This window comes from Sphaeramia orbicularis, chromosome 7 (genome assembly GCF_902148855.1).
Source record: "Sphaeramia orbicularis chromosome 7, fSphaOr1.1, whole genome shotgun sequence".
Lineage (NCBI taxonomy): Eukaryota > Metazoa > Chordata > Actinopteri > Kurtiformes > Apogonidae > Sphaeramia > Sphaeramia orbicularis.
The window spans coordinates 46,693,545-46,715,942 of NC_043963.1; the positions used below are offsets into that span (position 1 = coordinate 46,693,545).

Genomic DNA, 22,398 nt, shown 5'->3' on the forward strand with positions numbered 1-22,398 from the left:
ACAATCCATCCCCGAGAACACTCAGAACACCGAACATATTCATCAGCATTATCATTCCAACCAACTTCTTCAAAACCTCAGCTTGACTTTTCTTCTTCATGGTGTTGCCAACTACCTCAAATTAAACATTAATACAAACTCAGCAGCTGGCGTAGTAACATGATTAATTCATTTATTTCAAACTAATCATTGAAAACATTTATAGACACTAACAGAATTATCCAGCACGGTGAACTAATTCAGCATGTTAGTATAATTAAGATTCCCTCTCTCATCTATCTTTTTGCTGCCAAACTGTCCTTTTGTCAATGCAAGACATTTCTAATCTACTTTCTGACATTCTTTATGAAGCAGCTCATGCCATTTGTTGGTGACTGTTTCTCTGGCTTGGTTTCCACAAAAACTGCATTATAACTTCCATGTTTTGCATTTAAAGTATTTTTCTCCTGTTGTCAAAAGTCAACTTCTGTGTATGCTGTTTAGTGTGAAAAAGGATAAGATGGAGATACAGTACATGCTTGCCATTCCAGTGTTTTTTATCAGTACACTCACTAGTATATACTCACTGCTTTAAAATGTCTAACATTTAATCAAAAACCACAACAACTCAAGCAATCATCTCCACATGCCATCATTTGGTTGGCCCTTGGTTTTTGATCAGAATCTCTGCTTACATGACACAATAAGGCTCTCGTGGCAAATGAGGTTTAGTCCTGCAGCAGGCTGGTAGATAGGAAAGGAGCCCTTTCTTCAAGTCTTTGTTAAGGAAGAAACAGACAATAGGGTTGACGCCGGCTTGGGCAAAACTCATCCACACAGTGGTGGAAAGGTACCGGTGTGGTATTGTGCAAGCCTTGACAAACACCCGCCAATAACAAGCCACTATGTAGGGAGACCAGAGCACCAGGAAGAGCAGGGTGATCACGTAGAACATCCTGCCAAGTTGCTTCTCTGCTTTAAATTCCTCCATACCCAATAAGCGCCTGTTCTGGTTGTGCAAGTTCTGCCGAATTCCTAGCAGAGTGGGTGGCATCGGGCCCCTGCCAAAACCAGCGATCCAGTTGGCTGCTGCCTGACCAGTGGCCCCCGGCCCGTGGAAGGTCCAGTTCTGGCTGATGGCTGGTACCATTTGGACTGGCTTCATCTTGCGGTGCTTGTACTCAAAAAGGAGTAACTTCATGTAGACAACATGAGTAGCTAATATGAGCACAGCTAGCATTAGCATAAAACCTAGCGTATCGTTAGCCTTGAAGTATCGATGCTCAAATATACACTGGTCCTCCTCGCGAATAAATTTGTAGGTGCCCACATCAAAAACAGGAGGGAAAGCCATCGCCACAGACAGGGTCCACACCATGCACACCACCGCCACACATGTCCAGAATGTCATACGCTTGGAGTAAAAGCGGTGGTGCGCAATAGCCATGTAGCGTGTTACGCTTATACAGAACAGCATGAAAGCGGCATGGAAGCAGAAGAGCACTGCCATGAAGGCCACCACCTTACAGCTCAGCACACTGTAGGTCCAGGCTGAGCCATTCTTTATAGACACCAGGACAAAAGGGAAGCAGATGGCGGAGCGAATTGTATCTGCCAGGCACAGGTCCAACAAGAAGTAATAAGGCGCCTTGTGCAGGGCCCGGTCCCGTAGTACCAGTAGAGATACCACCAGGTTACCCACCAGACTAATGCAGATGATCAGTCCCAGTAGCACCAGTTTGATATAAGTAGAGACAGCTGAGGAGGGACTTTCCACTATCATCCCCCCTGTGGTAGCTACCACTGCTGCCATGGCTCCACCAGGCCCCTCGCTGCTTTCATTTCCTGTCGCCATCTCGAAGGCCCCCCCTCCCATACCACCCTTTTTTCACAAGCCAAAGCCACCACTTCTCCGCTGCCTCCTCCGTCTACTGGTTGTTCCTTCGTCCTCGTGGTTGCTTCCTCTGTGCAGTTCACATGGAACACAAACACTTCAGCCCACATTGCCCCATTTCGAGCAGGGTCCCTTTGGTTGGTGTGTTATGACGTCTCAGCTCCCAGTCCACTCCCAGAGCCTGGAAACCATCAGACAATACAAGCAGTTAGAAGTTTGAAGAGTTGTCTGTTTTAAGACTCAAATGTTTTCTCTAAGTAAAGAATCAATTAGGCTTCTAGACCTTCACATAAAATGTATAAAAAAGGCTTTAACTGTCATGTATGATCTGTATCTGCATCTCTGTTATGTTTGAAATGTGATATCTCAGAATCTGCTTGACAGAATTTTCTCAAAATTGGCTGAGGCTATTTTTTTTTTTTTCAAATTTGGCAGAAACTTTCACTTGGACTCAAAGATGAACTAATTAAATTATTTTGGCTAACTGCTGTGGTTTAAGTGATAAACCTGCATTTACAGAAAAAAAGCATCGGTATTAGACATATTGACCCTATGCTTCTTGGTTTATTTGAGTTAAACAGAGTTTACAGAACAGAACAGATGACTTGCCCTCATGACCAGACATCTGCCTTATTATTTACAACGTCATACTGTAAAACATTCACATAAAAAAGAAATTGTAGGGTTAGGTTTTTATTCTAAGGTTTATTCTAAGCTGAGGGTGAATCTCTATTGTCTAATATGTGAACAAATTCAAATCAAATACTGTAATAATAACTGTACAAGTAGTAATTAGGTAGGTGATGAAGTAATGTAAAACCTCCTACACTATAAAACTCTTCTTAATACATTTGAATATGCAATTTATATCAAACAGAACAATATGTCAGAGAGCTCCTCCAGACAGTGGACGTGGGAGGGCAGACACTCAGGAATTGTTGGAGAAAACGAGCCAGTAACTAAAGACAAACTTGTCTCTGCATCTGCCATTTTGATAAATTCACCATAGATTTGAACTTATCAGTCAGTTTGTATGTACAGACCTGTTCAATGATGTTACTGTCCGCTGGTGGAAAAGTAAACATGTTCTCAGTCTGTGTGTAAGTTGAACCAACTCCAGAGCAGCACTGGGATAGATAAGCACTGGGACTTCACCTAATGTTAGTTAATAACCTGAGAATTTACACCATGTTAACAACAAACAAATGTTTTGGAGGTCACTTACAGCAAGGTGCTTGATCTTTATCCAAATAAAAATTCCAGACTTTTTCAAAACTGCTATTTTTTTCCCCTAAGACCTTGACTTTATGTACTTTTATACTTGCATGCCTACTTTTTTGGTTGAGATTGTACCTGTTGTGTGTAGCAGAAAATTTAATTTTAATAAATGTATGAAGGAATGAATGTATAATTTGCAGTAAATTATGTTTTACTGACAGAAATGTTTTCAATACATATGAAATCATTGAAGTGCATGGATATCACACAAACAAGTTTCACTAGAATCATTCCAGTACTGACCAGTTAGTGAAATCATATCATAGCAGTATTTGTGCATACTAGGGCTGGGAAAAAAATCGATTTAATAAAAAAATCGAATTTGTAGATCACATCAAGTTTTATTTTTAGAGAATCGATTTTCTTATCATGCAAAAAATATAGGTATTTTGAATACACCAACAACACATCCTTCTGGGTTCTGTAGTTTTATGAGCTGGAACCATCCTTCCCCTTCCCCCATGTGAAACACAATCACAGTGCACATGGTAGAGACAGCCAGCGGCAGAGAGCAGCTTATTCCCAAGAACGGTTCTAAGACTTTACTCGTTTGGAACTGGTTTGGATCAGATACGGAACAGGCAAATCCTTGCTGTAAAATATGTGAGGGTGCGTGGTGCCACTTTGTTGAAACCAATGACTGCCTTTGCTTTTTTTTAAAGGTCTGTCTCAGTGCACTTAAACTGAAAACAATAAAGCTAATGTCTTTATCTCCCATCTTGACTACTGCAATGCTCTTCTAACAGGCCTCCCAGCTTGTGTTGTCCAACCACTACAGATGGTCCAGAATGCAGCAGTGCGTCTGGTCTTCAATCAGCCTAAAAGGGCACATGTCACCCCCTTACTCATTGAGTTACACTGGCTACCCTTAGCTGCCCGCATCAAATTCAAATCTTTAATCCTAGCCTACAAAATTCTCAGTGGGTCTGCTCCTACCTACTTAGGTGCACTAATAAAAGCTTATGTCGCCCCACGGCCACTCCGCTCGTCTGGGGAACGTAGTCTGGTGGTTCCCAGACCTTGTACAAGACAATCCAGGCTCTTTTCATGGGTCGTTCCACGTTGGTGGAACGCTCTACCAAGTGCTACAAGAACAGAGTCATCCCTGCCTATCTTCAAGAAGCTCCTGAAGACCCAGCTCTTTCGAGAGCACCTCCTATCCTAGCACTTTCAAACATTCCATTTTAAATATTCTAATAAGGTTTTTCCCAGGATAGCCACAGATTCTTCCAGGATTATTTCTGGACCTGCTGCGGTGGTCCGGCCTCTTCCCTGCCCTCATCATCACCACTCACTTATCCTCAACCGCCTCCATGTGTCTCCCCCTACTCCCCCCTTCTCCCCCTCTCCCCCAGTTTCTATCTCTATCGCTCTCTCTTTTTCTCCTTCTATACCCTCTCTCTTTAACCCCAACTGGTCAAGGCAGACGGCCATCCTCCAGGAGTCTGGGTCTGCTCGAGGTTTCTGCCTGTTAAAGGGAAGTTTTTCCTTCCACTGTCACCAGTCACAAGTGTTTGCTCCAGGAGGATTCTGTTGGGTTTCTGTAAATTGGCTTAGAGTCTGGTTTTGACCAACTCTATATATAAAATGTCAAGAGATAACTTTTTTTGTGATCTGGCGCTATATAAATAAAATATGATTGATTGAGTGATTTAATTGTTTTTCCCCTGTAAGTCGCTTTGGAAAAAAGCGTATGCCAAATGCATAAACATAAACATAAACATTTTCAATATATTTTCAGTCTGCACTTGTGTTCTTTTAAATAGGGGATAGAAAATCAAATCAAAAATTGAGTTTTTCATTAAGAATCTGACTTTTTTTTTTTTTTAGACCATATTGCCCAGCCCTAGTGCATACTCTAAAATTAAAACAATGAGAGAAAGTTTTTTTCCTACTTTATTATACTTTATTCCAGACTTCTCAAAGTCTAGAAAACAGCGCTTCAAAATTCCATACTTTTAAAGACTTTCAAGACCTGCACAAGCTCCCAGTTACAGGTGTTCAATCTTCCATTCTGGGCTGGACATAACGGCTAAATCAAAACCATATGTTTAATAATGGTTTAGAAAATTGGTTTAATACATAATCAGGAACACTCTGCTGAGTTTAAGTTCCCAGAGCCTGAGTGTTTTGTCTTGGACCATATTGTCCACAAGATGATTTTGTTCTCTCTGGTTTGTGTACAAAGTTCTTATGGGATAAAACTGTATGAAAGGAAAAGCAGTGAAAATATTTAAAATGTAACACATGCGAGAATGGATGTGGATGTTTGGGATGGTCTGTTAGTAGATCGTAAAATCAGAACAAAAACTCAAACTAACCCTTGAATGAATGTCCCTGATCTGCTCCAGTCACACATTCACACATGGACATCCACACACTGATCACCTCTGTCTTGGCAGAAGCTTTCAGAATCAGAGTTTGAGTCAAAAAGGGGGTTAGACATGTTATTTGTATTCTGACCACTAGAGGGGTGTGTGTGTGCAGTGGAATAGTGTAAGAGGTTGATGACACTCACTGAAACTTCCACTTCAATTCAATGAAACGGTTCAATTCTTGTCAATCAAAGGTTATATTTTGCTCATCCAGTGCCTGTGCTAATTTTTGTGAGCATCCAGGGAGACGAGTGTTTAGTAGAATTAACTGTAAAATTGCGATGATGCTGAAACTGCCAAATAACAAGCAGTAAAAGTACGTATCATGTCATGTTTTGCAGGTGTGAGTTAATTTATTATTATTTTTTTACATTTTGCTGTAAATGTGTGAATTTGATAAGAATGAGTACCTTAATTTTAAGGCAACATAAAGGTACTGTACTGATGCTAAGCTCAGCTACTGCAATTTAGATAATAAAAACTTAATATTTTAGAAAATTTGACACAGTTGCAAATGAACTTTAACCTAAACTAACTTTATTACATAATAGACAACTGATAAAACATAACATTTAAGTAATAAACATGAGGAAATCATCCAATAAATACATGCTTTTCACTGCACCTCAAACCATGAATACATTTTTTTTTTTACTAAAATGCATGTTGATGAGCTACATAAAGAAAGTCTTGGTGAATGTTCTATGGGAGGGGTGTCAAACATGCGGCCTGCAAGCCAAAACCAGCCCACCAAAGGGTCCAATCTGGCCCACGGAATGGATTTACGAGGTCCAAAAATTACACTGTAGATATTAACAATCAGTGATGTTATGTAGATGAAGATTGTGTTTAGAAATCATCATTTTTTCATACTTTATAATAACATGAGATTAGGATGTCGACATCATTTGGTTCTGCATCTGGCACATGTGTATTTGGACAATGGACAACAGTGCTTGCATTTGTATGTGTTTATTATTTAATTTAATTGGATTCTGTTGTGTTATTTTTTGGATAGCTTTAACAGCATGCATATGGTTGTATAAGGTAACAGTTTTCCTCTAACTCAGGTGTGTCCAAACTTTTTTTTAAAGAGGGCCAGATCTGATAATGTGGAGATTGCCAGGGGCCAGCGGTCCCTTCTGGCATTTTTTAAACAGTAAAAATTACATATAAATGCGCTGTTCTATCACAATTTTATTTTCATTGACACAATATAATTTTTTTAAAATGGCAATGTAACCAAATCTAAGCCACTCAGGTGTGAACAAAAACAAAAAAACTATTCTGCCTTTCTTTCACATCTGGAGTCAGATAACATAGAACAAACTGTATGGGGTATCTTAAACTTCCAAGAAGTTGATAAAAATCTTAACCCCACTTTCATTTTAAACATGACTTATATGAGTAATTATTACTCATATATTACTCAGTAATGCAAAGTCTGTTACCATTTAAGCTGAAAACATATGACTCTTACTCTTGTCTTCACAAAATCATTCAGAAAGTAATATTTTGTGTCACATCTACAGGTACATAACACCAGCAGTTATAGGCAACTTTGTAGCTTGCCTTGGTGACGAATTCATTTAACTCACAGGCTCACATGAAGAGTCACTGTTGTGATTTTATAGAAGCTTGGAGTTGCTTCACTTTTTTGGAGCGCTCACTCCCTGTTAGCTTGTCGTATGCGTTAGCATGTTTTGTCTGGTAGTGTCTCTTTACATTGAATAAGCTCTATGCACAGCCCCACTACCTCCTGAACTTCAGGCAGCTCCTTTATTTCCTGTCTTTCATTATTGGACACACTGATTAATCCAGGTGTGTCTGCTACGTCTTGTTGTGACTACTGTGGTCAGACACACCTGGATTAATCAGTGTGTCCAATAATGAAAGACAGGGAAAATAGGAGCCACCTGCAGTTTAGGAAGCAGTGGGGCTGTGCATAGAGCCCATTCCTTAAACAAGGCAACAGTCTCTTGACAAATTAAACAAACCCAATTGCCTCGATTTTCAGCGAAAAGTATTGTAATTCCCATCTCTCCTGGAAGCAGCGGCCCTCACTGTCAACTTTCTTTTTTTATTTACAGGCGCCATTGGTTAGAAATTAGCAAGAAAGGTTCACGGCAAGGTCACAGAGCCAGATAGAGTTAGGGTGGTGCTGCCAACATGAGGTGAAAGGAGAAATTGCATTTTTAACCTTTTATGATTTATTTACTCTGTTCAACTGTCCAAAAGGGCCATAAATAATACATTATAAAACCGAAGCTGTGGGCCGTATAAAATCTGACCATGGGCCATGATTGGCCCCCAGGCCTGACTTTGGACACGCCTGCTCTAACTACATTTTAAAAAGAATTAAAATGTATGACCTTTCTTTCAGTATCACAAGATATCATAATGCAGGGGTGTCAAACTCATTTTAGTTCAGGGGCCACATTCAAACAGGCTGGACCAGTAAAATAATAACATAATAAAATGTTCTCTATGTTGTAGAGTGAAAAAAGTAAAATTACACTTTGAAAATATATACATCTACAACCTATCCTTTGAAACCACCACCACCACCAGAATGTGAACGTGAGAGCAAATGAATAATGGATCCTTATTATTATTATTATTATTATTATTATTATTATTATTATCATAATTAAAAAGATGTTTAATAACAAACAACCATGAACAAACTGAATGTCTTAAGAAAAATAAGTGAAATATTAACAATATCCCTCAGTTTATCATTCACACGTTTACTACAATTTACAGATCACAGTGGATCTACACATACACAAAACATTAACAGGGTTCTCGCTAGTGTCATTGAACGTCGGGGCCCCCGACGCTGTCCCTGCGGGGCCCCGACGCTGAGATTTGACCCGTGACGCTGTCTTTCAACCAGCGTAGTGGTGCTTTTGTGTGTGTTCTGCCCCTGCTTGTGTGTATAGCGGCTAGCTCGGCAGATAGATAACAGGTTTCTCAAGAAAAGCTGGACGCCGAAAACTTCTCTCCAAAGCTTTTACTCGAGACCTCAGTGTAAAACTGCAACATACATACAAAACATGTCTCAGTTATGTTCATTGTTACAGCACATTAACATAGCATCATACATTCAAATGAATGAAAAAAGATCACTAGCTCGATGCTAACATAAATGGGAAAATCTATAGACATGCTAACGATTAGCATCTTCAGATCGACTTAAGATTTACAATGTCTTTTAATCTAACAACAAAAGTTTACATCAGAGACAGGTTTTACTATTCATTACCACAACTGAACATAAAATACTCACAGGCAAACGTTCTTTCTGGCCATACAAACAGAATGAGAGAAACGTGTCTGCTACTTCCTTCCCATGTGTGAACTGGCTACGGTAACAACGAAGGGACAAAATACACGCCAGTGCAACGTATTCCGACCACCAGAGGGTCCCCTTTGCTTGCTTTTAAAAACAGAACGTCACTGTGTGTGTGTGTGTGATCCTCTAGTGTAATGATAACAAGATTTGAATTTGAAAAAATATATTCCTTTGTCTTGGTGCAAAGCGCTGCATACAGGAAATGAGAACAATAGAATCAACACCCCTTTGTGTGCCTTGGTATTGTCTGACGCCCGCCTGGCAACATCACTTGCCTTACGCTCATTGGCTGACAATGAGACTTCAACCAATTTATCTTATTTAAACAGGCCGATCACCCGTGGAAAATTAGATCTAAAATTTAGCCTGTGCGTGCGTGCAGTGTGAGTGCCGCTCCGATTATCCCTAACTTTGTGCAAGTGAATATTTTTCTACCATCATGTCTGCGTCGAAGCGTGGGAGCAACGCCAAACGCAAGGGTAATATCGCATCGTTTTTTGGCTTCATTCCTCTAAATTTGCCCCTCAAAATGCAGGAAATAGTGTTTCAGAGAGGTATAAATTTCAAAATTTTCCAGGGGAGGATGCCCCTGGACCCCCCTACAATTCTCACGCAATGTACGCAGCACACACCTGTACATGCTGCCCCTACACTGTGAAAAAATCCTAGTGAGAACCCTGATTAAGTAACAGGCGGAATATTGAGACATTATGATATATATTAAGACATTTCAGCTTGTCCATATTTAATCAGGTTATTCAGAATGTTTGTGAAAGACTATTTTATAAATGCAAACCTTTTCATATAATTTTTTTTTACACTAAAACAAAAAGAAACATTTGTTCATTTTTTTTTTTACAGATTATTATGATAATACTAGTATGTGATCTGTGGGGAACCATGGGTTGTAGATGTGGTAGTTTTTATGCTGGGGAGAGCAGACGTTTGGGAAAAGATGTTAGTCTATATTTTATAAGTACTGACATAAAAATTGCTTGGTATAGTGAAATTGTGAGCCACAAAGCACACAAACATTGTGGGGGGTGAATAGTTCGTAAAGGGGGGGTCCGTGCTGCGTGTACCTCACATAGAGTATACGCACACCATACACTACCAGTCAAAAGTTTGGACTCACCTGGTTTTTCTTTATTTTCATGACTATTTACATTGTAGATTCTCACTGAAGGCATCAAAACCATGAATGAACACATATGGAATTATGTAGTTAAAATAAAGTGTGACATAACTCAAAGCATATTTTAGATTTTAGATTCTTCAAAATAACCACATTTTGTTTTTATTACTGCTTTGCACATTCTTGGCATTCTCTTGATGAGTTTCATGAGGTAGGCACCTGAAATGTTTTCCAACAGTCTTCAAGCAGTTCCAAGTGATGCTGAGCACCTGTTGGCCATCTGCGGTCCATCTCATGTCATTTAAATGAGAAGGTGAGTCCAAACTTTTGACTGGTAGTGTATGACCATGCGTCTCCTCTTTCCATTTGCAAAGTGAAAGTGACACTTAACACACGTTACTAATTCCTCTACGTATCCCGTTGCTGTGAAGCTCACTGACCTTTTCCCTACCTCCTGAAACATTGCAAACTTTCATTTGACGGAGCAGGATGTTTGTTTAAGGGGGGCACTGCTAGTTGCTAGTAAATGTGGCGTTACACACACACACACGCGCTCTGAGACATTCCAGTATTATGATATAGATTTTACTGGTTGAACACACTTGAGATCGAAATGGGCTGAATGTGACCCCTAAACTAAAATTAGTATCACAATTTTGACTAATATCCATTAATATTTACAGTATAATTTTTGTATTTCAAATATTCATCCTAAGAGCTGGATTGGACCCTGTGATGGGCCAGTTTTTGCCCGCGGGCCGTATATTTGACACACCTGTCATAATGTATTAAATCAAAAGCCATGTACCATGATATGTAGTGGTGATATGTAGTAGATTCAAATGCACCCTCCTGCAAACACCATAGCTGAAGCTTTGATTTTGTCTTTTTTTAGATAGAGAGACAATGATGATTTCCTGTAAAGGTTCAATATGAAATCCAACAGACAGGTGTGAGCTTAGAAATGGAGTTAGCTAATGGCGTCAAACCGTCGACTCTCAGTACAGAACAGTATTCAACACAGTCTTTCCATAAATTCATGAGTGTGTTTGAATCTTTCATACTGAATGTTTGACACTATCTAAAAGCAGCAGTCTTAAACCACATTTACACTTAAACCACCACAGGATGTACTGTTGACTCCTGGGCTCAACAGCTTTTTCTACCTTAGAATTATTAAATGCTCTGCTGTTTGACAAGTGGTTTTCAAGTTTTGAGGGTGAAAAAAATAAAACCACAACTAATGATCTGGTTCCCTCAGCTTCTACTGGAGCACGAACTAGCCTCTAACCCATAAAAACCCACTGCTACTTTTGTGGCAGTTCCCAACAAATTTTTCCCTCTATTTCTTTCTTAAGTGATTTATAATATTACCCTCTGTATTTTGTATTTTTCACTGTAAATCCTGTATTTTTCTCTGTTTAATTTCCTATATTTAATTTCGATATTCATGAAAACTCAGTAAATTCAGCTAGTGTCCTACTGTTTCTTTCTCATGTTTGCTACTAATTCTGTGTCAATTCCCAAATGTTTTTTTTTTTCTTGCTATTTAACCTTTAAATGATTTATTACAATTTATTATAAAATTGGCCTCTGAATTATGCTTTTCCCAGTATAAATCTGGTATTTTCCTATATTTATTTTAATGAACATCTTGATGTTCGTAATAACTTAGAATAAAGTTGAGGGTTATTATATTATAAACAGAGAAGACTGAAGAAAAAGTGACGTTTTCAGTCAAATCTATCATTATTTGAACATACACCAAGTATGTCCATCTACTGTCATTGATCCAACTCCATGGGTTTTACTGGTGAATCAATGTTGTAGAAGATGACGGTGTTTCCATGTTCATTACGGAGCCTCTGAACCTACAAATGGGTCATATCTGATGACCATGAAAAGATGACAAACTGTATTTTACACCAATCATTTACATGTATTGATAGAATTAGTGGTTCTAAAGGTATTAAACATTTTAGATCAGTAGATGGTTTTGGTTGCCGATGAATGTTTGGGTCTTTAAAGGTTTAAGCCACAAGGGAGTTTTAATGCAAAGCTTTAAATGCACACACTATGTCAGGACCAAATACACATTTTCCAAATTCCTCCAAACATGATGTCCAGCTCTATGTCAATAGAACATTTATTTCCTTGAGTTCTTTGAAGGAAGACATCCCCTGCCAATATTACTAACTTGCCTTGGTTGTGCTGTCAAAGTTAGATCAACGTAGTCATTAAAGTATACTCCATCGGACATTAGAACACAGATGTGACAGTTGTAATAGACAGTAGATGGTTTTGGTCCCCAGTGGATGTTTGGTTCTTTATGGGTTAAATCAGGCTGGTACAGTAGGGTGAGTGTTGCCAGACATAGAACAAGTCTTAATGATTGGAACCCATGGGATGTAAAAGAAAATATTTAGGGAATGTGCAGAGAGGTTTTTCAGACAAACTAAAGTCCCGATGTAATGAAGGATAAAATCATGACGTTACAGACGATGAAAGACTACTGGAATGAGCAGAGCAAAGTAAACGCAGTCAGTGTTTGACTGCCATGAATGTTTACCTTCTTAACGGTCAAGAACTTTCAAAAATGTTGGTACAAGGTAATTACAATTGGCAGTGAGTATGTTGGAGATGGAGATGAAACATAAAAGGTGTGACCTTGATGTGGTGTGTGGCTGGTTCTCACAAATTGCAGTAGCTGCCTGTCCCTGAAGCTCTTCACAGAGCCGTTCCCTGTTGTTGTTCCTTCTTGTAACATTTCTTCCTGCAAGTAAAGGCATATATATCTGATTAGTACTCATTTAGGGAGTTGGGGAAGGGTTATGTTTAAGGAAAGAACTTCACAACAAGTTGGAAATCATACTGACATCATAACACTATTTTTCATGGTCATATTTAAACCATATTTCAGTTAGTGTCCTACTGTTTATTTCTCACGTCTGCTACTACTCTGGTATTGCATATGTTTCCTGTTGCTGGTGCAATTATAACTTGACATACGAGTGGACCAACTTCTGAGTTTCCCAAGTTATGAGCTGTCGCTTGGTCGATTTTTTGTTTCGAGTTGCAAGCCAAAATCCAAGTTACGAGTGAGCTTCAGATATGTTGCTGCTCGTAACTCGAAAGATAATTTGACCATTAAGGTGATATTAATTATTGCAGGTATTGCACAACCAAGTCTGGTTGCTGTCCAGAGTGCAGGTGCTGAAACACTTTGCTGCGTGGAAGAGGAAAAAAGAGGTCATCCAGAACACGTTAAATATATCTACGTCAATATGTGTTGGAGATAAGTTCAATATAAGTTACACACAGGTTCAAAGCATGTTACTCAACGGTTAGAAATATGTTTTGGACACACTAGACATTATCTTGACATATTTCAGCTTATGGGGCTGGAAAGGATTAATGATATTTCAATTCATTTCAATCTGAAAAATTGAGTTACGTGCTTGGTCATTGAACAAATTAAACTCGTAAGTCAAGGTATCACTGTATTGAGGGTTAGGCTATGTTCAGACTGCAGGCGAATGTGGCCCAAATCCGATTTTTTTTTTGCCCATATGTGACCTGTATCCGATCTGTTAAGGACAATTTGAACAGCACAAATCCAATTTTTTCAAATCTCACCCAGGCCACTTTCATATGTGGTCCTAAATCTGATTTGTATCTGATATTTTGCAATGTGACTTCAGTCTGAACAACCAGGTTGCCTTTATCTGACCTTTACTTTATTGAAATGCGACAAACATCACAATTCTGCGTCCCGGGAGAAGCGGTGGGAAAAACATATTTACTTCTGTAAACACAGTGCGTACCTGCATGGTCATGTATTATGTCAGGATCTCTTTTGCGCATACGGGTCACTTTCGCGGGTCACGGGTCACATTCGGTTCACACTCAAAACTGATAGAAGTCGTATGTAATGTGTAATATGAACAAGCACACAAAAAAAATCAGATTTCGTCAAAAAATCCAAATTGTGTATTCAGACCTGCTGTCTGAACACAGCCTTAGTTATCCTTAACCCATAAAAACCCAGATACTACTTTTGTGTCAATTCTCAAATGATTTTTTGTCTCTTTTTAACCTTTCCTATGTGATTTATCACCCTTTATTAAAATAATGTCCTCTGTACTTTGCATTTTTTTCCATTGAAAATCATGTCTTTTCCTGTATTTAATTAACTGTACATGTAGATGTTCATAACAACTTAGATAAAAATTGTTATTTTATCAAAAACAGAGAAAACTGAAGAAAACATGACCTTTCCAGTCAAATATATCATTAACTGGACAAAAACCAAGTGTGTCCATCGGATTCACTATCATTTATCAAACTCCATGGGTTTTACTGGTGAATTAAGAAAATGACTGTTTCCACATTCTCTACATAGCTTCTGGCCTAATCATGATTTCATTTTTCTTCTTTTAATAAGGAGAATGGATGAAGAGTCTTTTAACAGTTTTTATCTATGACTGAAAATCTGACACATTGTCATTCTAAATGTTTTTATCACCAACTTACATATCTGAAGGAATATTTAACCCATAAAGACCCAGTGCTACTTTTGTGGCTGCTCCCAAATGATTTTTTTCCCCTCTATTTTTCACCTTTCTTTTGTAATTTGCCACCATTTATTCTAATATCCTCTGTATTTTGCATTTTTAAGGGAAGATGAAATATTTTCCTATATTTAATTTACAGATCATGTGGATGTTCATTAAAGCTCAAATTAAAGTTTAAGGTTATTATATTAAAAACAGAGAAAACTGAAGAAATGTGACTTTTTTAGTGAAATATATCATTAACTGAACATAAACCAAGTGTCTCCATCCACTGCCATTGATTCAACTCCATGGGTTTTACTGGTAAATCAATGTTGTAGAAGATGACAGTGTTTCCATGGTAACTACTGAGCCTCTGAACATCCAAATGGGTCATATCTGATGACCATGAAAAGATGACAAACTGTTTTTTACACCAATTATTTACATGTATTGATAGAATTAGTGGATCAACAGGTATTGAAGAGTTTAAATCAGTAGATGTTTTTTTAGTCACTGGTGGATGTTTGGGTCTTTATGGGTTAAAGATCACTAACTTTGAAGGACAAAGATGAAAAAAAGATAAGCTTACAGAAGCTAAGAACCTCAGAAGAACTGAGTGGAGCCACTTAGCAAAACCTAAACTCTGCCTTTCACACTTTACACAGGTGTCTGTAACTCCTGTCAGATTCATCCACACCTGCCTCTTCAGCGTCTTTCCCACCGTGTAGCACAAATTATCCTATTACACAGATTAAAGTCATTGCTAATAGTCATTCACAAAGAACAATGTCACTATAGACGTGTAACTATCTGAAATCAGTGTTGATATTGGAGCAAACCATTTTAATCTTCACACACAGACAGCTAACAGTTTGTAAATGAGGTGGACTAAATAATTTAAAATCAATATACATAATTTCCGTGATCAGTATCCACTTTTGCAAGGGTGTCATACGTATGGCCGGGGGGCAGAAACTGGCCCACCAAAGGGTTCAATCCAACCCATGGGTTGAATTTAGGAGGTGCAAAAATTACCCTGAAGATACAAACAGTCAAGGATGTTGAACTCTTTTAAGTCTTACGGACAAGACAGTGAGAGTCAATCGGACAGTGCCTGTGCTTTTAAATTGCTGTGACCTCAACTAAATTTGCACTTCAAAACTGACAAACTTTTCTGTTATTATTATATTATTGTTTGCTTTAATCTGTTGTTATTACCTGTCTTTTAAATCCTGCAGTCTTTCATGTGATGCTGACCTCTTGGCCAGATCACCTTTGTAAAAGAGATCTGGATCTCAATGGGACTGGTTAAATAAAGGTTTTAATTAAAAAAGTAAAACTCAACTAAAATAATAATAATAATAATAATAATAATAATAATAATAATAATAATAATAATAATAATAATAATAATAATAAAATTGTTCAAGTTTCAAATACAGAACAATATGATCTCAAATGGATCGGACAAGTAAAATAATAGCATAAAAATTTAGAAATATATAAATTCCACATTTTGTGATCTGTAAGTGGTAATGTACGTGTGTAGAATAGAATAGAATAGAATAGAACAGAACAGAATAGAATAGGCTTTATTGTCATTACATCAGTTGTGCAATGAAATTGCAGGTGGTCTCTGTCCGCAACGGTGCACTTACATCTAAATAACAACACAATAAGATACATACATATATTAAAAATATATAAAATAGTGTGCAGTCAAAACATGTGCAAATTAGAGATATACTGTATGAAAGGGTACAATTTGAAAATATACAACTAGTATAAAAATGCACAAATGTAATATAAATAATGTAAACAAAGGTGTGTAAATGAGAAGATGAGGCATAATATTGTTAATGTATAATTATTGTTATTTATAGGTTATATTATTATTTGACTTGAGGTTATACTGGGCTGTATGTGGCCACTGAATTTAAATGAATTTGACACCCCTGGTATAGATATTTGGCCAAATGACTACATATGCTTTTAAATAATGGTAAATGGACTGCACTAATATGGCACATTTTCTACACTTTCATGGCGCCCAGATAGTTTTACCAACATTTAATGGACAACCCGACGAATGTAAATATTTGTGTATTTTAGTATTACTTTGTAAAGATACAGCTCCTCAAAGTAAGGTACTAGCTTAGCTGTTAGTAGTGATTAACATGCTAAGAGTAGCAGTTAGCAAAACAAATAAATCACAGCAAATACAAAGTGGAGTAAACATATAATTTATGTTAGTTTTTCCATTAAAGACCTGAGTGAATCTGTATTTTTTGTTGTGTGGCAGCTTTTCTTACAAGTGAGAAAGGCCAGGAAATATGCTCTGTGGTAAGCTCATTTGTTACAGTTAAAGTTGGTCCCTGAACTAAAATGAGTGAGAATGACACCCCTGAACTTTTGTATAGTCTCTTAAGTGAAGAAATGAATATCTGTCAGTATCTGTCTGAAACATCCCATTTGAGTTTAGTCACCCAGTCCAAATTACAATATCTGTCATGTTGCTTATTTACCCTGCTAAAAACAGTATTGACAATGATATTACCAATCTGACATTGGGCTGCAGTCTTGATAATGACCACAGATTGTGCCGCGCAGGCCTAATGCTCTGCATTTTAGCAAATAATGAATGTAGATGTGTGACTGAAAGGTTCTATTTTCTGTTCTTGCTCCTGTTTGCAAACCGTTTATTAAAACAATCTTATTGTGGATCATTATCAGGGTCATTGTGATATACTGTAACTGTTAAATGAAAAGATGCAAAATTCTTTTTATGTTTATAGTTGTGGATAAGTGCAGTTAACGAATGGTTCGTTGTTTAGAGCTCTGTATCCTCTTGAGACCCAGAATAAATGCTTTGTTTTTTTTTTACATTAAATAATGGTTTTGATTGGAAAAAGCATGAGGCAATAGCTTTTCAGATATAATTCTTTTTTTGTTTTTCTTTATGGAATGTCCTTTGCAGTGGACAGGATGTTTCTTTCTAAGTAAAGCTGTGAAACTCTTGTTCCCTACAGAGGACAAAAATGCATTACTGGGTCCCTGGAGGATGTTTAGCCATATTTTTGGAAAAGTGAATTCAATTTAAAAAGAAAAAAAATAATCAAAGTCTTTCAGAAATATTTAAAAAATACCTAGAGGATGACATTTAGAATTGTGAGTAAATTTGAGTTAAATTGTAATTGAATGGCACATTGGCTATGTTTATATATGGAACATGGTTTGTACCTAATTCTGAGTGAAAATTCTGACAACGTTCCAAATCTGCTGTTTATATGGTCAATGAAAACACACATTCCTCTAATATTCCTCTTTAAATGCAACCATACATACACCATTAAAAAGAATGCTTTTTAATGTTTTGACTGGTGGCAGATGTTCCAAAGCATGAGTTCAGCCTCCTTCTTTTGTTCCCTCAAAGATCTTCTGGAAAAGGAAGTTTTTCAGTATTTGCTCATATCTATAAACCTCTGTCATAATGTTTAACAGCGGGTGTATTTTTCATTAGGACAATGTAGGTTTTTCTTTGAAGTATCCATCTCTACCAGAGAAGATCTTTTTCTTTACTTCATCCAAAACATGGGCCATGTCTCACAATCAGCATTAAAACACACAAAGTCGATTCATTACCTCCGCCAGCAGGTATTGTGATCATTTTGCTATGTGTGTTTGCGTGTTTGTTTGTTAGCAAGATAACTCAAAAAATTATGGACGGATTTTCAGGAAATGTTGATACTGGCACAAGGAAAAAATGATTAAATTTTGGTGGTGATCGGGGGGGGGGTTTAGATCTGTCTTGGTGGAGGTCTGCGCTCTCCAAGCGCTTTTCTTGTTTTACAAATGCATCATATACATGCCTAAAGAATCCTCATCAAACCACAATAGAGTCAGCATATCCTGTATATTAGAATTGAAAAATACTCTATTAGGACACAAGTCCTTTTGGAATATCCACATGGAATACACTGTTTACGAGACGCCTGTCAAATTCAAAAGATTTTCAAAATCTGAATACTAGTGGAATATTAGTGTGCATGTAAAAGTGCTCATTTTCAAGAAAGAAAAATACTGGCATCACTTTTAACCAAGAACTTCACTGCTGGTGCATCCCTTGTTGTAAGTGTGTAAGTGTAGGACTCTGTAAATGCAATGCATGTATTGTTTATATTGTCAGATTTCACTATTGCAACTACAGATCCCTGTATTACACATGGTCAACCATATGGTAAACGGATTACATTTATTAAGTGCTTTTCTACTTTACCGGTGCTCAAAATGCTTTACTCTGTCCTTCATTCAATCACATACACACTCCCACTCTCATCAGTGGACCAAGGGTTCAGGACTCATGTGTGGGGACACACTGACAAATCAACAGGAGGAACCAGGTTTGAGCCCCCAACCTTCTGCGGATGATCCACTGTGCCGGCTGATTAATTAGGTGCATACATTAACTGTTTTTACTCTTGAAACAGAGACACATGCAGCTGGGTGACAAATGAGAGCAAAAACCGGATGGGAGGGATCTGAAAATGACAATGAGGACTCACTTTACTTTGATGAGTATGAAACTGAGCAGAATCATATGCTGTGGCCTTGACAGTCAGCAGATCTCAACATAAACTGAGCACCTATGGGGAAGGATTAGGACCAATACGTTAAAGAGCACTTTCAGTCATCACCAAGACAACAAGTGAAAGGATTAGTTTTAGAAGAAAGGTGTCCACACCTCTAGAAGTGTTCACCGTCTGTTGACTGTAATTAATGCCAAAGCAGCACAGGAGTCCTTCTGGAGACATGTTATGATGTGTAGTATGTGATGTATATGCATAAAAGCCATAGGATGGTTAAAACAGAGGAAATGGTTAGTAGTGACTGATATTTTCTTTTTTTTTTTTTAAATAATGCTACAACTTTCCTCTAATTTCTTTTATTTGATTAGCAATTTTCAAGTGTAGTTATTTTATACTGAAATATGCTCAGAAATTTACACATTAAATTAAAATGCAAGATATCAATGATAGATAACATCTGAATGTCACAGCGCCAACGCGGATACATCATAAAGACAGCAGCATGTTTTTCCACTGTGTAACACTCCCTCAGACGCAGTGACACACCAGAGATCACTTTCTAAAATGTAAAGGAGGTGTAGGAGGCAACCTTGCACCATATCTTACACAAATCTATAGGTTTTGTTAACAATGAATGGGCCCTAATTTGCAAAACACCGAGAACTCTTTGCACTATATCCTACATGTACATGCAGCCACCACAGGCTACAGAAAAACCATCAGTACATATACATGAATCTATGAATTCTGGTCAGAGCTTTGTTAATGTCTATTAAGAAAGAATCAAACATTTCCACTTTGAGGTTAAAATGGGTGAAAGTGATGGGTTTTAGTGCACAATAATAATTATTTAACACATAATAACATATGTGTTAATCCACCTCTGTGTTTTACCCACAGCTCCACAGGCTGGGAGCTGAGTGAAGTGAGAGAGGCTGTGCATCTTAAAGGAGGGGCATTATGAAGCTGGAAGTTGGTTGGCGGCGGAGGGCCGAGTCACTGTCAGGAACTGGGTAGCAACAGCAGCCCAATACCTCTGGCTTGATGTCGATGGGAGGAGGCAACAAAGCTCACTGGATGAAATATAGACAGAGTTGGTCTCTGACAGCAGGGCCCAGCATTATGCCTCCTCACATGGATCCTGTGGGCCTGATGAGGTCTAGCCTCAACTGCTTCAAATCACACACCACAACATGTACTCCTTCAGGAGGTGGCGCTATGTTCTTTTTAGGGGAGACATTACAGGAAATGATATTAAATCACTTGGCTGTCCGGGTGATGAGAGACCCCATTTGTCATCAGTAAAACACACCATCACACTGTCCCGTGTATGCATGCATGTGGTGATCCATGCATCTAATGGGTATTTGCCTTAGTTCTGCATAACGCAGCCCTCATTAATTGTTCCCCCTGTATAGGCTGAGTCAGACAAAAAGCAGCAGTCCCCGTGAGCTGCAATAGTCTGGGCCTACATGAGGCTGCTGCAAACATAGCATACTCAAAAAAAAAAAAAAAATGCAGTCCAGGAACCTGTAGGCAATACAAAATGGTGTTCATGTTTGGTTGCTTACCTGCTGTGGGCTGCCTGTTCTCCAGACTGAGGCAGGAGGCCGCCTGTTGCGGTCTACACCAAATCCACCTGATTCTTCCAACACAGATAAATAATAAATAGCAGGAAACAATTAATAAATCTAGAGGACACCAGCCCCTGACGGTGCAATGACGTATTTGTCAAGGGTCCAAGTCTGTTCTAAAAGGTGTTTACTGAAGCCTGTTGCGGACTCCGTTTAAAAAAACAAAGAGTTTAAAAAAAAAAAATCCTCTTTTTTGTGCATGTCATGTCTCCCTGTTTTCCACATTAGCTCGTGTCAGTCGCCTGTAGCCTAAATCCCAGTCCCGGTGACAGCCCACGGAATGTGGCTCAGCCCCATTCCCAGGGCTCTAGTGTGTGGAATCCCAGGCTGTGTCAGATCCTGCTTTTCTTCTCAAATGTCCACCCGTCGCATTAGTAAAGTCATCTTTGTTGGAGCTGACAGACATCACCAGACGCCCTGTGGACCGTCTCCTGTTGGCTTTCTGAAACCCTCTGGCTCCGCCGCCGCATTTCCTTTCGCATTGTTCCAGTCAGGGCGCCGGAAATCTCATGGTTGTTATTCTGTAAATGCTTTAACATACCGAAACAGCCCACGAGCTTCTGCTCACGACAAAACGGTTACCGAGCTAGCGTACCGAGGCTAGGTCACATCCACGCGCAGCCCGGTTCGGGACTGAACGACACCAAAAGGCCGGTCCACATTCTGTCCCGCAGCCCTGTCAGCGGTCAGTCTTCTGGGAATCAGGCGTGATTCCGGGACAACGGATGGAAATGGAAATATCCCCGATGCGGCGGCGGCGGCTGCTGTGATGGGGGTCTCGTGCAGGTGGACGCGCGGCTGTTTTCCAGAGCAGACAGCCTCGCGCTCGGCAGGTTTCGGGAATAACCGCGGCGTCCAATCGTCGGAAGGGCCGGCGCGTGCTGCTGTCAGCAGTGATTTGAATCCCGTCTGAATAATCCGTGGACAAGGGCGGCGCGAGCCCTGAGTGGAACCACAACCTGCCCCTTCCCCACGGACCGGACAGGATACAGTGGGCTCCACCGTCTGCACTAAAGCTGGTTTAACCCCTGAACACCCAAACATACCAAAGAATTTACTGATACACAGTGTTTAATAACTGTTGATTCACTTGTCCTATCAGTACATGTGAATAATTGGTGTAAAATGCAGTTTGTCATTTCTTCATGGTCATCACATATGAGCCAGTGGACATGCAGAGGCTCCACAGTGCAAATACAAACACTGTCATCTTCTACAGCAGGGCTGTCAAACTCATTTTAGGTCAGGGGCCACATTCAGCTAAATTTGATCTGAAGTGGGCCGAACCAGTAAAATAATAAAACATATATAACAATATAATATAATAATATATAAATAATGTCAACTCCAAACTTTTCTCTATGTTTTAGAATCAAAAAAGTAAATTTACATTATGAAAAGGTTTACATCTGCAAGCTATCCTTTCAAAGAATGTGAATAACATGAACAAAGTGAAAAAATAAGTGTAATTTTAACAATATTTTGTCTCAGTTTATCATTTACACATCTTCATTATAACGTACAGATCACAGTGGATCAACAAATACACAAAACATTTAATAACAGAATAAAATTGTACTTATTTCTCTTAAGACATTTCAGG

At 38.7% G+C, this 22,398-nt stretch overlaps 1 protein-coding gene across 3 annotated transcripts; it reads right to left on the reverse strand.

The window, feature by feature from the left end:
* Positions 1–152: 152 nt before the first annotated feature.
* gpr173 (G protein-coupled receptor 173) lies at positions 153–21,759 on the reverse strand. 3 transcript variants are annotated; one of them, XM_030139751.1, is made up of 3 exons: positions 20,733–21,759; positions 12,715–12,792; positions 153–2,054 (listed from the first exon to the last, which is right to left on the reverse strand). In XM_030139751.1, the coding sequence occupies exon 3, from the start codon at positions 1,853–1,855 to the stop codon at positions 671–673; it is 1,185 nt and encodes a 394-aa protein (XP_029995611.1). In that variant the 5' UTR covers positions 1,856–2,054; positions 12,715–12,792; positions 20,733–21,759; the 3' UTR covers positions 153–670. The 3 variants fall into 3 exon arrangements, with proteins under 3 accessions (XP_029995611.1, XP_029995610.1, XP_029995612.1); XM_030139750.1 differs by having other exon boundaries at positions 12,687–12,792; XM_030139752.1 differs by lacking the exon at positions 12,715–12,792.
* Between the last annotated feature and the right edge of the window lie 639 nt (positions 21,760–22,398).

Excerpts from the sequence above, each read along its gene's own strand:
- gpr173 (XM_030139752.1), bottom strand. The coding sequence starts at position 1,855 with ATGGGAGGGGGGGCCTTCGAGATGGCGACAGGAAATGAAAGCAGCGAG.